This window comes from Salmo trutta, chromosome 12, assembly GCF_901001165.1.
Source record: "Salmo trutta chromosome 12, fSalTru1.1, whole genome shotgun sequence".
Classification (NCBI taxonomy): domain Eukaryota; kingdom Metazoa; phylum Chordata; class Actinopteri; order Salmoniformes; family Salmonidae; genus Salmo; species Salmo trutta.
Window position 1 is genome coordinate 65,385,851 of NC_042968.1, and position 13,248 is coordinate 65,399,098.

Genomic DNA, 13,248 nt, shown 5'->3' on the forward strand with positions numbered 1-13,248 from the left:
GCCTCGAGTCTTCTTGGGTATGATGCTACAAGCTTGGCACACCTGTATTTGGGGCGTTTCTCTCATTTTTCTCTGTGGATCTTCTCAAGCTTTGTCAGGTTGGATGGGGAGCGTTGCAGCACAGCTATTTTCAGGTCTCTCCAGAGATGTTCGATCGGGTTCAAGTCCGGGCTCTGGCTGGGCCACTCAAGAACATTTAGAGACTTGCCCCAAAGCCACTCCTGCATTGTCTTGGGTTGTTGTCCTGTTGGAAGGTGAACCTTCGCCCCAGTCTGAGGTCCTGACGTCTCTGGAGCAGGTTATCAAGGCTCTGTCTGTACTTTTCTCCATTCATCTTTCCCTCGATCCTGACTAGTCTCCCAGTCCCTACCGCTGGAAAACATCACCACAGCATGATGCTGCCACCACCATGCTTCACCGTAGGGATGGTGCCAGGTTTTCTCCAGATGTGACGCTTGGCATTCAGGTCAAAAGGTTAAAACTTGGTTTCATCAGACCAGACAATCTTGTTTCTCATGGTCTGAAAGTCTTTAGGGGCCTTTTGGCAAACTCCAAGCAGAGGAGTGACTTCCGTCTGGCCACTCTACCATAAAGGCCTGATTGGTGGAGTACTGCAGAGATGGCTGTCCTTCTGGAAGGTTCTCCAATCTCCACAGAGGAACTCGGGAGCTGTCAGAGTGACCATCTGGTTCTTGGTCACCTCTCTGACCAACTCCTTCTCCCCTTCTTGCTCAGTTTGGCTGGGCGGCCAGCTCTAGGAAGAGTTGTGGTAGTTCCAAACTTCTTCCATTTAAGAATGATGGAGGCCACTGTGTTCTTGGGGATCTACAATGCTGCAGAATTGTTTTGGTGCCCTTCACCAGATCTGTGTCTCGACATAATCCTGTCTCGGAGCTCTACGGACATGTCCTTCGACCTCATGGCTTGGTTTTTACTCTGGCATGCACTGTCAACCTTGGGACCTTATATAGACAGGTGTGTGCCCTTCCAAATCATGTCCAATCAATTGAATTTACCACAGGTGGACTGCAACCAAGTTGTAAAAACATCTCAAGGATGATCAGGGGAAACAGGATGCACCTGAGCTCAATTTTGAGTCTGATAGCAAAGGGTCTGAATACTTATGTAAATAAGGTATTTCTGATTTTTGCTTTGTCATTATGGGGTATTGTTTGTAGATTGAGGATTTTTTATTTATTTAATCCATTTAGAATTAGGCTGTAACAAAATGTGGAAAAAGTCAAGGGGGCTGAATACTTCCCGAATGCACTCTATAACTGGCGCAGCGGTCTAAGGCACTGCATCTCAGTGCTAGAGGCGTCACTACAGACCGATTCCAGGTTGTATCACATGATTGGGAGTCCAGAGGGCAGCGCACAATTGGCCAAGCGTCGTCCGGGTTAGGATTTGGCCGGGGTAGACCGCCATTGTAAATATGAATTTGTTCTTAACTGACTTTCCTAGTTAAATAAAGGTTCAATTATATCTAAAGCCACCAGTAATGTACATAATACCAGCTCCTTCCTGGCCTCCAGAGAAAAACAAGCCTCATGCCGGTAATAAAAATAGCTTCAAATCATGCAGATTTTGCTGTATGGTGTTAAGTGCTCTTTGGGCATTTTCAAAAACTGAAGATAAACTACTACCACTTGAATAAAAAACAGTATCATCTGCATAAAAATGAACACCCGCTGTTTCAATAGGATCCCCAATGTTGTTGATATACAAAATGAACAACAGTGGGCCCAAAATAGAACCTTGCGGAACACCTGAGAACAACTCTGTAGACTGAGATTTACAACAACCCACCATTACACATTGTGTACGATTTGATAGGTAATTTATAAACAAATCTAGAGCATGACCAGTAATTCACAGGGGGCTCATGTAGACCTTTAACCTTTTCAAATAAACTGCCTGCATCTAGAAAGTTCTGATTTTAAGGCTTTCAGAATAGAGGTTCTCTCAGTTACAAGCTGTGTGTCTACCAACAATTGTTTGGGAAGCTGTGTATCTTTTTTGCACTCTAAACCTTTCACTACTTGCCAGTTTGGAGGGATTATTTAAATTACCTGAAGTAGATAGTGGTCTGCTTTTAGTTTTCGGGTCATAGCCACACCCAGATTTCAAAGACCTTTAAAAGCCATCCAATCATCCACCGAACCAGACCCTCTTGCTTTAGCACACATAGCATTTCATTCGCTTATGATTTGAGTAAGTTCTTCAGTAAACCAAGGGTTCTCGCTGCCCTTAATCCTGCATTTTTTTAAGGGGCATGCCTATTGCATAGATCCTGGAATGTGTTGTGGAAGTAAGAAAAGGCTAATTCAACAACGGGAATGAATTCTATTCCATTCAATGCTAAACACATCATGTAAAAAAACCTTGAATATCGAACTGCTTCCAGTTTCTTTTCGTAACAACACGTGGAGATTGCTTAGGAATTTTACCATCTCTCACACAGGCAATAGCACAGTGATCACTAATGTCATTTGCAGCAAAAAAAAATCACTAATCAAATAGTCCAACAGCAGATCAGTAAAAGGTTTGCGACGTAGGCGAGCAAAGCTCCGGGGGGAGAGAGAGAGAGTGGCAGGGGCACCTGTACCAGACAGGGCAGGCGGGAAGCAGTGCAGCAGGTAGCAGGAGGAGGTCGAAGAGGCCCTCAACTAGGCAGACATTCAGGGCGACAATAGATGATAAAATAACCGTTGGTCGAAAAAACAAAACCATGACGGTTATAAAATCGCTAAAATCCAGACCAGAATGGATGGTCATGACTAGATAATGTAGAATTGTGTATTTTAATGCTATTTTTCTGAATGATTTCTGTATGAGGCCTCTAGTGAATGATACCTGTGTGCTGTCTGTCCTATGTGTTCTGCAGGGACCTGTGACCTGTCCCAATGCCTCCTTCACTGACCTGGCAGAGATCGTGTCCCGCATCGAGCTGGCCAAACCAGCTCTGGTTGATGGTGAGACTGGCAGATGATCTGATCTGCACATAGAGCAGCAGAGTGCTATGGAGGTCAACAAGACACATGACCTCTGGGACCCCAGATATTTGGCAACAAGAGAGGGGAAAAGCTGTAACTGTGTTATTTTAACTGTAAAAGGCCTTTTTTTTATTATTGTAAACTGGGAAGCGCATGCGAGCCAATAGCTAGCTAGCAGTTGACCTTCCTGTTACCATCACAGCTGGAGTAATTGAATATTTATGTTTTTAATGCCGCTCTGCTAGCTTTTCACCCCCCTCCCCTCTCTTTCATGGGTTTGGCACTCTGCCTCCTGCTGTCCTGGGAAAGATAAGCTTATTTCCTATCTTGTCTTTCTCCTTGCTTGTTGTTGACTATTGTTTGGGCTCTGTGAATGCAGCCACACTCACTTAGCAGATACATTTGTTTTGGTTAAACGATGATTAATATGCAGCTATGACAGTTCCTGTACACACCCCTCCTTCCTCTTTCATCACCCCTATCCACTCTTTTCTTCACTACCCTTTCTCTTTATGCCACCTTTCCATCTCTCTCTATCCACCCCGCCACGCTTCCCTCTCCATTACCCTTCCCTATCTCAGAAGAGTCCGACTACCCCACAGACTATGAGGAGGAGGCAGTGGAGAGTGCCTACTCAGACTTTGAGCTGTCCAATCACTACAGCGAACACACCACTGAGGGGGAGGAGACTGCGGACACGGTGCGGTGAAGGGTTTCCATTTTTCCATTTTGAGTCATTTAGCAGACGCTATTATCCAGAGTGACATAGTTTACAGTCATACGTTTTTGTCCTAGTTCCCCGTGGGAATCGAACCCACAGCCTGGCGTTGCAAGCACCATGCTCTACCAACTGAGCTAGACATTGTTGAATGTTGATTCTTTTCCTTAACTCGATATTGCACGACAGTCTAAAATAAGAGGACATTTTAGGACTTGGGCCGTCTGATTATTTTCTCTCTCCTTTTTGAGACTTTTAAGCCTGAGATTAGCCTAATGACATATCAGCTAATCACTGTGTCCTCCTCATCCTCAGGATGAAGAGCTGCTGGACATGGGGAGAAGACGTCGCCCACCTCCCCCGGGCTCTAGCGATGTGAGCCCCCTCTCCACCCCCCACCCCCCGCCTACAGCCCCACCCCTTGGAGGAAACTGAGGGGAACCCCACCACTGAGCGAAGACCATGCCAAGAGTCACTGAACCCACAGTCTGGAAGCCCAAGGAACTGACTCTCTGGCTGTCTGTCCCTCCAGCACTAGTGCTAACACAGTGCCTTACAGACCCACAACAAATACAGGACCAATGCATAATCATATTCCTGTCTGAGTCTGTCTGACTAGCCACCTAGAGATGGTGGAGATTGATTCACTGTTTGTCTCCCGTGTTCTTCCCTCTTAATATAAATCATTCTAGTTTATTGGGACACACTACTGGTGTTTGGAGCTCACACTTTCTGTACGCCTCACGTCAGCTTCAGTGTCTGAGGTCCTAGATTGCGATAAAACGAGAAGAAGGAGACATCCTTTCCGGGTATGGGCGCAGGGTATGGGCGCAGTGTGACGGGAATGGACACATAGCATCAGTTTATCCTTCTCTGTTTTCTGGCTTCAATCAATTAGACGAAGGGGTGGTTAAATGCAAACTACACTGTTAATGCTATATAGCATTTATATATGTACAGGCACATCCAAGACAGCTGGACAATTGACCATTGTAACACACAGTTGATTTGACTAATGAATGATTAACCTTTACTTACCTCTTGAGCTAACTTTATAGATGTGCTGACACAACATTAAGCAAATCGATGCGATGTATTTTTGTTTTTTACTTGTGTTTATCCGTGCAGTGCCTTTAACCCAGCTGATACTGACGCTGCAACCACCGGTAGTAGCCTTTCATTGTGTTGTAGATCTGGGAAAGTCCTATTTGGTACAGTCCCCTGGGGTTGTAAGTCTGCGTCCTAAATGGCACCCTATTCCTTCTACGGTGTACTACTTTAGACCAGGGCCCATAGGGCTCGGATCAGAGGTAATGCGTTATATAGGGGATAGGATGCCACTTGGGAGTCAACCTGTCTAAATGCAGAAGAGACACTGTGTGTCTGTGTGTCAGTGTGTGTGTCAGTGTGTGTGTCAGTGTGTGTGTCAGTGTGTGTGCGTGAGCATGTCAGTAACAGGAAGCTGTTTATAAAATGCATGCATATGTTCAGTGACTGGAACAAAGCTTTTTGTGAGCCCTTACTGAACTATACTGGCCAACTTGACCTTTTAACACATTTCAAGCTATTTAATTGTGCCTTTGGTGACTGACAATCACATGCTGATTAGTTAAACTTGAATGTTGAGCACAGTTTGCCAATGACCCTGTAAAACAATGAAGGACTCATGTACTATTTAGGCGTTGCTTGTGTGTGAATGTTATTTGTACCACATAATTGATGTTTTTGATAATCCATTGTATAACACAACTCACTAATAATAATAAACACTATTGGTTAGCTGAGTCTCTTTACATTGGTGTTTGTCTATTTCCCCAGCTTTGTTCTAATTTGTTGGGGATTTGTTTAAAGGCTGAATGCAGCTGTTTTTTATCACTATCAAATCATTTCTGGGTAACAATTAAGTGCCTTACTGCGGTTGTTTTCAATTCAAATGGTCAAAAAGAAACAAAAGAGCTTTTTAGCAAGATCCATTTTTCAAGCAATCATTTTTCTAGGACTCTGGGAGCGGTCTGAGTGGGGATGGGAAAACTAGCTTTTAAAGCCGCAATATGTAACTTTTTTGGAAACCCAAACAAATTCACATATACATGTGTGTTAGATCTATCATTCTCATCTAAAGCAAGTCTAAGAAGCGGTAGATTTGTTCTATGTGAGCTATTTCTAGCCTTCCCGTTCTTAAGTTTTGTTTTTGTGTCTTACTTCAGGTTTTGTACAACAGCTTCAATCAGCTGAAAATACAATATTTTTGGTTATAGTAAAGATATTTCATAGCGGTTTAGATGGCACAATGATTCTCTACCTGCTTGTTTGTCACGAACTACACTGAACAAAAATAGAAACGTAACATGCAACAATTTAGAAGATTTTACCAAGTTACAATTCTTAAGGAAATCAGTCGATTGAAATACATTCATTAGGCCCTAATCTAAGGATTTCACATGACTGAGAATCTGTTGGTCACAGATACAGGACATGCTCATTGAACATCTCATTCCAAAATCATGGGCATTAATATGGAGTTGGTCCCCCCTTTGATGCTATAACAGCCTCCACTCTTCTGGGAAGGCTTTCCACCAGATGTTGGAACATTTCTGCAGGGACTTGCTTCCACTCAGCCATAAGATAATTAGTGAGATTGGGCACTGTTGGGCGATTAGGCTTGGCACGCAGTCGGAGTTCCAATTCACCCAAAAGGTTTGATGGGGTTGAGGTCAGGGCTCTGTAAAGGTCAGTCAAGTTCTTCCACACCGATCTCGACAAACCATTTCTGTATGGACCTCGATTTGTGCACGGGGGCATTGTGATGCTGAAAGAGGAAAGGGCCTTCCCCAAACTGTTGCCAAGTTGGAAGCGCAGAACTGCTAGAATGTCATTGTACGCTGTAGCATTAATATTTCCCTTCACTGGAACTAGGGGGCCTAGCCCAAACTGCACCAGACCATTATTCATCCTCCACCAAACTTTACAGTTGACACTATGTATTCGTGCGGGTAGTGTTCTGGCATCCGCCAAATCCAGATTCATCCATCGGACTGCCAGATGGTGCAGCGTGATTCATCACTCCAGAGAACGCTTGTGTGCGGCTGCTTGGCCATGGACACCCATTTCGTGAAGCTCCCGATGAACAGTTATTGTGCTGACGTTGCTTCCAGAGGCAGTTTGTAACACGGTAGGGAGTGTTGCAGACGATTTGTACGCACTACACCCTTCAGCACTCGGCGGTCCCGTTCTTGCGTGGCCTACCACTTCGCGGCTGAGCCGTTGTTGCTCCTAGACTTTTTTACTTTACAATAATAGCACTTAAAGTTGACCAGGGCAGCTCTAGCAGGACAGAAATTTACAAACTGACTTGTTGGAAAGGTGGCATCCTATGACGGTACCACATTGATAATCACTGAGCTCTTCAGTAAGGCCATTCTACTGCCAATGTTTGTCTATGAAGATTGCATGGCTGATTGCATGGCTGTGTGCATGGCTGTGTGTCGATCTTCACCAGATCTGTGCCTTGACACAGTCCTGTCTCGGCGCTCTACGGACAATTCCTTCAACCTCATGGCTTGACACTAGAGGAAGATGGGGAGGAAGATGGGGGGGAAGGTGGGTGTGATCAGATGTGAGGAAGTCCAGTACTGAATGTCTTCGACAGGACTTTAAACACACAGACGGATGGGCTGTTATGGGAATATGTGGGCTGAGGAGTCATTTTTGAACTGAGGCTAAGTTGATTTATGGAAAGTCATTCTTCATGGTCATACACCTCTTTGTCTCTCTGTCTCTCTCTCTGACCAGTTCATCTGGGACACAGATTACTTAAACAGGTAAGTGGGTCACTTTCAACGCTTCAGGTATTTGAATACCTAATTCTGATGCATGAATACAAATAGAAACACATGGACGCTCAACTTCCTCAATTACACAAACACTCACTTACAGTACATATAGTATGTCCTTATGTTTACTTGCAGGTAAACTCCCACACACTTCCTTCTACTCACATAGTCGCCTATGCACCACAATCTCTTCAGTTGAGACATCATTCTTTCCTCATTTAATCACTGCAATTGTCTGTGTAATTGTTTTTATCTGTTCTTTGCCCCACTAAATATTCACAGGACTTTAAATGGAAGAAAATCAATTTCCTAACAAAATTAGTTTTGATTCAACTTTTCTGTATGCGTGAGTGCTTGCCCGTGCGTGTTTTTTGGCACACTGGCTCAGTGGAGGATTAGATGTGTCATTTCCACAGATGCAGACTGGCCTCGTCTCCTCAAGGAGCTCCGAGTGAAATTGAGCCAAGCCCCATAGTTCAGGTCGGCCTGGACGAGTCACTTCATCTCGTCTGTATGAACTGAACATTGTGCTCTGACAGTTCATCTGCCAATCAGCCTGCAGACTTCTGTGCAGTAAGACTCTCTCTCCCAGTATATACCTGCATCCCAAATAGCACCTTATTCCCTATATAGTTCACTACTTTTGACCAGGGCCCAGATGTAAGGAATAGGGTGCTTTTTGGGACATATCTAATAGTGTCTATGTCCGTCTGTGTTAGTGATAACATGACACCAATATCCCTTCACCTGAAAGGCACCAGGAGGAATCAGTGTTCTGAGAGAATGGGTGTACTGATGGGTAAGTTTGCCTTAAGACAGAATCCATTCATCCATAATAGTGCCTGGTTCTGTAGACGGGTGTAGCTTGTTCTGCCGTTGTTGAGGTTCCCATTTGTCTGCAGTGTTCAATACTTCTAGTAGATGAAAATGTGGATTAGATTAGTGGCCAGTGGCCATGTCCTGTATTTGACTTACCTCTTTCTGGCATTATGATCAGTGCCCACTGCTGCACAGGCCAAATCACTATAAGATTTGTTACCACCGTTTTTTTCTCTCCTGTCGTCCATGATGAGGCCCAGCAGTCTGCTCTGTCTACTCCGTGCTTTACCGTGCTGCAGGTAATTCAGAATGACGTTAATCTTTGTGTTTGTGAATTAAGTTTTCCATCTGGGTCATGTCTGGATGCAGATGTGTTAGTTTAAATATATATATATATTTTTTACTATAGGCTTAAATAGGCAGGATACACAGTTCAAGAATGGGATGTTTTTCTGTATTTTTAAGATTAAGTTTTAAGATCACTTTATTGGTCAATTGCATACAAGGTCCAACCAAAATTTCCGCTTTTAACTTCCGCTTTTAACCCAGCCCCTCCGAAAGACACACATACACAGATTTTTTTGGAGAGGTGCGGGGGCAGCCAAATTGTCCACTGGGCACACGCTGGTTGAATCAACGTTGTTTTCAAGTGGAATAGACGTTGAATTGACATCTGTGTCCTGTTGGTGGGTGCCCGGGGAGCTGTTGTTGTGGTGGCTTTAAGTGCCTTGCTCAAGGGCACACCGGCAGGCAATGGTATCTAGGATTTGATACCAGCAACCATCCGGCTGCCAGCTCACTTCCCAACAGATTTTTCCTGCCGGACCCTTGATTTGAACTGCCAGCCCTCCGGTTGCTGGCGCACTGCTAGGCGATCATTTCCTCTCTCAAATACATGCATCCCATACCTTCCTGGTTTTAATTTAACAACCTTATTTACCTCTGTCTCTCTCTCTTTCTCTCTCTCACACACACACACACACACACACACACACACACACACACACACACACACACACACACACACACACACACACACACACACACACACACACACACACACACACACACACACACACACACACACACACACACACACCTCTCCTTATCTCTCTGTGTTCCCTGGCGGCCTGCTCTGGTTTTTGGGGCGACCAGGAGGTGGTTCTTCTGTGGGTAATCACTCACTTCCATCTCCCCTGACAACGGCGGGGCGCTGTAATTACACTCTGGTTGCCGTGGTACACCTGCTGATGTGGACGACGCCACACATCCTTCAGACAGCACAGCCCTCAGGCGACAGAGTAGGCACCAGGACGAGACATGGGAGCAACACACTGTGATTGGCAGTGCAGGTGGCCAATAGGCATCAGTGTAGGAGACAATGGGGAGGAGTCCCAGAGGGAGATGCACAGCAGTGGGTGGAGACACACTGGGAGAGAACAGATGTGAATGTAGTACCTGGCTTGTGTTCTGGATTGCATTCCACCTCGGCTTATTACACACCACGTAGTTTTTGACCTTAATAGTTTTACTTTTTGGAACGATAAGAAGAACACAGTGGTTGATGACCTTTGTAGGTTACATTGTTATGAATGTGTTGTTGTTTTTTATGATTAAAAAAAAAGGAAGCATAGAAATAAATGATTGGATTGATACAATAGGCTTTACAGGAGGGGTGTCAAACAAATGTTGTACTGGGGGCTGCACTGGAAATGGTTTACATTTCCTCGCCGTCAAATGTGCAAAAAATGGTCCTGTATCAATAGTTTTGGGGATTTTCAGTGCTGATTACCTATATGGCAAACAGTATAGTTAGATAACTTCATATGGAATCGTTTAAGAGGCGTAGTGAAAAGCCCCTATGAAATGGATGAGCTGATGAGCTGCGTTTCTGGAGGAGAAGAAAGTATTGTCCCATACTCCCAACCTTTTTTGGGTACTGTACCACTAAAACACTTTGACCTGCCTGAAGTACCCCCTCACGCGCCTCCGACCGGCATGATTCCTAGATTACATTTAAATTGGACTAAATTAGGTTTAATATCAATATTATTTGTCTATGTCTGTCATAACTGCGAATAATGATAATAAGTTTACTATAATAATACTTGTGTACTCTTTTCAGTTTAATAATAATACTTGTGTACTCAACATCAGTTTAATAATAATACTTGTGTATTCTTAACATCGTTTAATATTTTTTATTGGATTTTTTCACATCTTCATGCGTCCAGACAAATTATACAAAAACAAAGATCACATTTTATACACGTACTCCCAATACATGTAACCCATATTTACAGAGTAGACTTATGTATGACACAAACAATGAGAAACTTGACCCTGTCCCTCACTCATAAGCTTTGTCAATCTTAGGGGCAGCGTGGCAACAACAGTGATCAGGCTTTTCTCCATGTCGAGTCTGTTCCTGTGCTTGAGCTTGATTAGGGCCACGGATGAAAACGTCACTTTACGTAAGCACGTAGATCCGAAAGGCAGCAGTTCATTCTGTGCATGTTTCCACAAATCAGGATAGTCCTTCTCCACATCACACCAGAATTGTGACGGTCTTGTCTCTGAGTACCTCGTCTTCAGGACACGGTTTGAGAACACATACGGAAGATTTGTCTGCGGTCTGGTGGGAATGTTGTTGTTGGCGCTGTCAGTCATGAAATGGTTACACCCCCAGTCCAGTTTGGCAGACTGCTTCTCAATGTGAAGTAGGAGTTGAACTCACTGAGTTTGGATATATGTGAGCTTACTATTTGCACCAGAGGAGCTCTGTCAACATCACCTGTAGAAAGTCAGTTATATCCCCATTTTCACATTTCCTCTCCCAGAGTTTGATCTTCTTCATTTTTTTTATTTTTATTTCACCTTTATTTAACCAGGTAGGCTAGTTGAGAACAAGTTCTCATTTACAACTGCGACCTGACCAAGATAAAGCAAAGCAGTGCGACACAAACAACACAGTTACACATGGAATAAACAAACATACAGTCAATAATACAGTAGAAAAAGTCTATATACAGTGTGTGAAAATGAGGTAGGATAACGGAGGTAAGGCAATGAATAGGCCATAGTGGCGAAATAATTACAGTTTAGCAATTAACCACTGGAGTGATAGATGTGCAGAAGATGAATGTGCAAGTAGAGATACTGGGGTGCAAAGGAGCAAGATAAATAAATAAATACAGTATGGGGATGAGGTAGTTGGATGGGCTGTTTACAGATGGGCTATGTACAGGTGCAGTGATCTATGAGCTGCTCTGACAGCTGGTGCTTAAAGCTAGTATTCATGAAACCACACACTTTATCTTTACCTTGCAGAGTTAGATTCAGATTGTTCAGTTTGCTGAATACAGCAAGATAGACGATTGAGGCCACCCAGTCTGTGTCCTCAAACACAGCCACAAGGGGGTGTGAGTACTCAGACAGAAAATCCCTTCAACGTGCAGCTCAAAAGGCCTCTGTAGTGTTTTCCCTCTGGATGGCCAACTGAGGTCGGTGTAAAGCAGTAGCTGCTGGTGCACAGTCCCATTGTCATCACAAAGCCTTTAAAACAGTCAGTGATTCAGAGCCACCTGGTCTCAGAGCATTTTGTATTATTCTGTACGTAAATCCGTGACACTCCATTTAGTGTGATATGTTACGTTTCGTATGGTATGTATTAATCTGTGGATGTCCATCACACCATTTCATATGATATGTTACGAATGACAATTTATATGAAATGTTACGATTTGCAAAATGTACAATGATGTGATGAATTTGCTTAATATACAATATGTTATGGATTTCCTAAATGTTTTTGCCCTAGCACTAAACACCTGATTTATGTGACCAACTCATCATCGATCTTCGATTATATGAATCAGCTCTGTAGTGCTAGGGCAAAAACAAAAACGTGCACCCAGGAAGGAAGGACCCTGATCTAGGTCATTACTGGCACAGTCACCTAATATATCCCTCCTCCTCTCTCCTCTTTAGATGAAGTGACAGGGCACTGAGCCATCATCATAGGGTAGACCCAGGGATTCTACAGTGATCCCCCTCAAAGTAGTATACAACTGTGATGCCGGAAATATCTTACTTTAGCTTGAAAGGAATTCTCTTAAAAGGTGGTATACGGCTTGATGTGAGGAAAAACTATTTACTACTCGCATTTCATTTCAATTTAATTATCCTCTAATTCAGTCATCTGATTTCACCCTAGGCAATGACTAACAGTATTCAGAGAGTTAATGATGCAATGTTCTCTCTTATGGTAGTAGATTAGAAATTCATTAGATTAGAAATTCAGTACAGAGAGAGAGAGACAGAGAGTAAGAGAGTAAGAGAGAAAATAAAATGGGGAAAAGGAAGGATAGAGAGATTTAAAGCTAGGAAGAAATTAACAGAGGAGAGAATGGCAGAGTTGACCTCACATAAACAAAGTGACTCAGCACTATGCTCAAAATGGCTGCCTGATCAAGTGGAGTGTTTTTTTTTCTCATGTCCATGCAGACACAGTTTCTGAAGGGTTATGCTGTTGTTTTTGAAACAGTACTACTACTTTTTATTTACTCCTTCATGCAGTATCCCACGTTATCTGCTATTTTATGCCACTACGTCCCCTCATGTTAGTGTTTAGAATTCTCTTTGTTGGATGGGGACGACAAATATTTCAAGTGACCTACTGTATATCTTGAGCAACATACTTTTTCAGATAACAGTGTAAACTTGATGACACATTATGTCATGTCCCTTTGAAGGTTTCAGTACCATTGGTGACCCCATCTCTCTGTGCCTCTATTGACACATTGATTCGTTAAATAATATAATACGGTGGGTTCTGGATCAAATCAAATCAAATCAAATGTATTTATATAGCCCTTCGTAC

General features: G+C 43.4%; 1 protein-coding gene across 1 annotated transcript in view; it reads left to right on the top strand.

The window, feature by feature from the left end:
• Positions 1 to 5,503, top strand: part of LOC115203995 (patatin-like phospholipase domain-containing protein 7) — a 46,523-nt gene extending 41,020 nt beyond the window's left edge. The window contains exons 33-35 of the mRNA XM_029769164.1: positions 2,888 to 2,975; positions 3,578 to 3,696; positions 4,030 to 5,503. Coding sequence (XP_029625024.1) covers positions 2,888 to 2,975; positions 3,578 to 3,696; positions 4,030 to 4,149 — 327 coding nt within the window. The 3' untranslated portion in view covers positions 4,150 to 5,503. The remainder of the gene's footprint in view (positions 1 to 2,887; positions 2,976 to 3,577; positions 3,697 to 4,029) is intronic.
• The last annotated feature ends 7,745 nt before the right edge of the window (positions 5,504 to 13,248 follow it).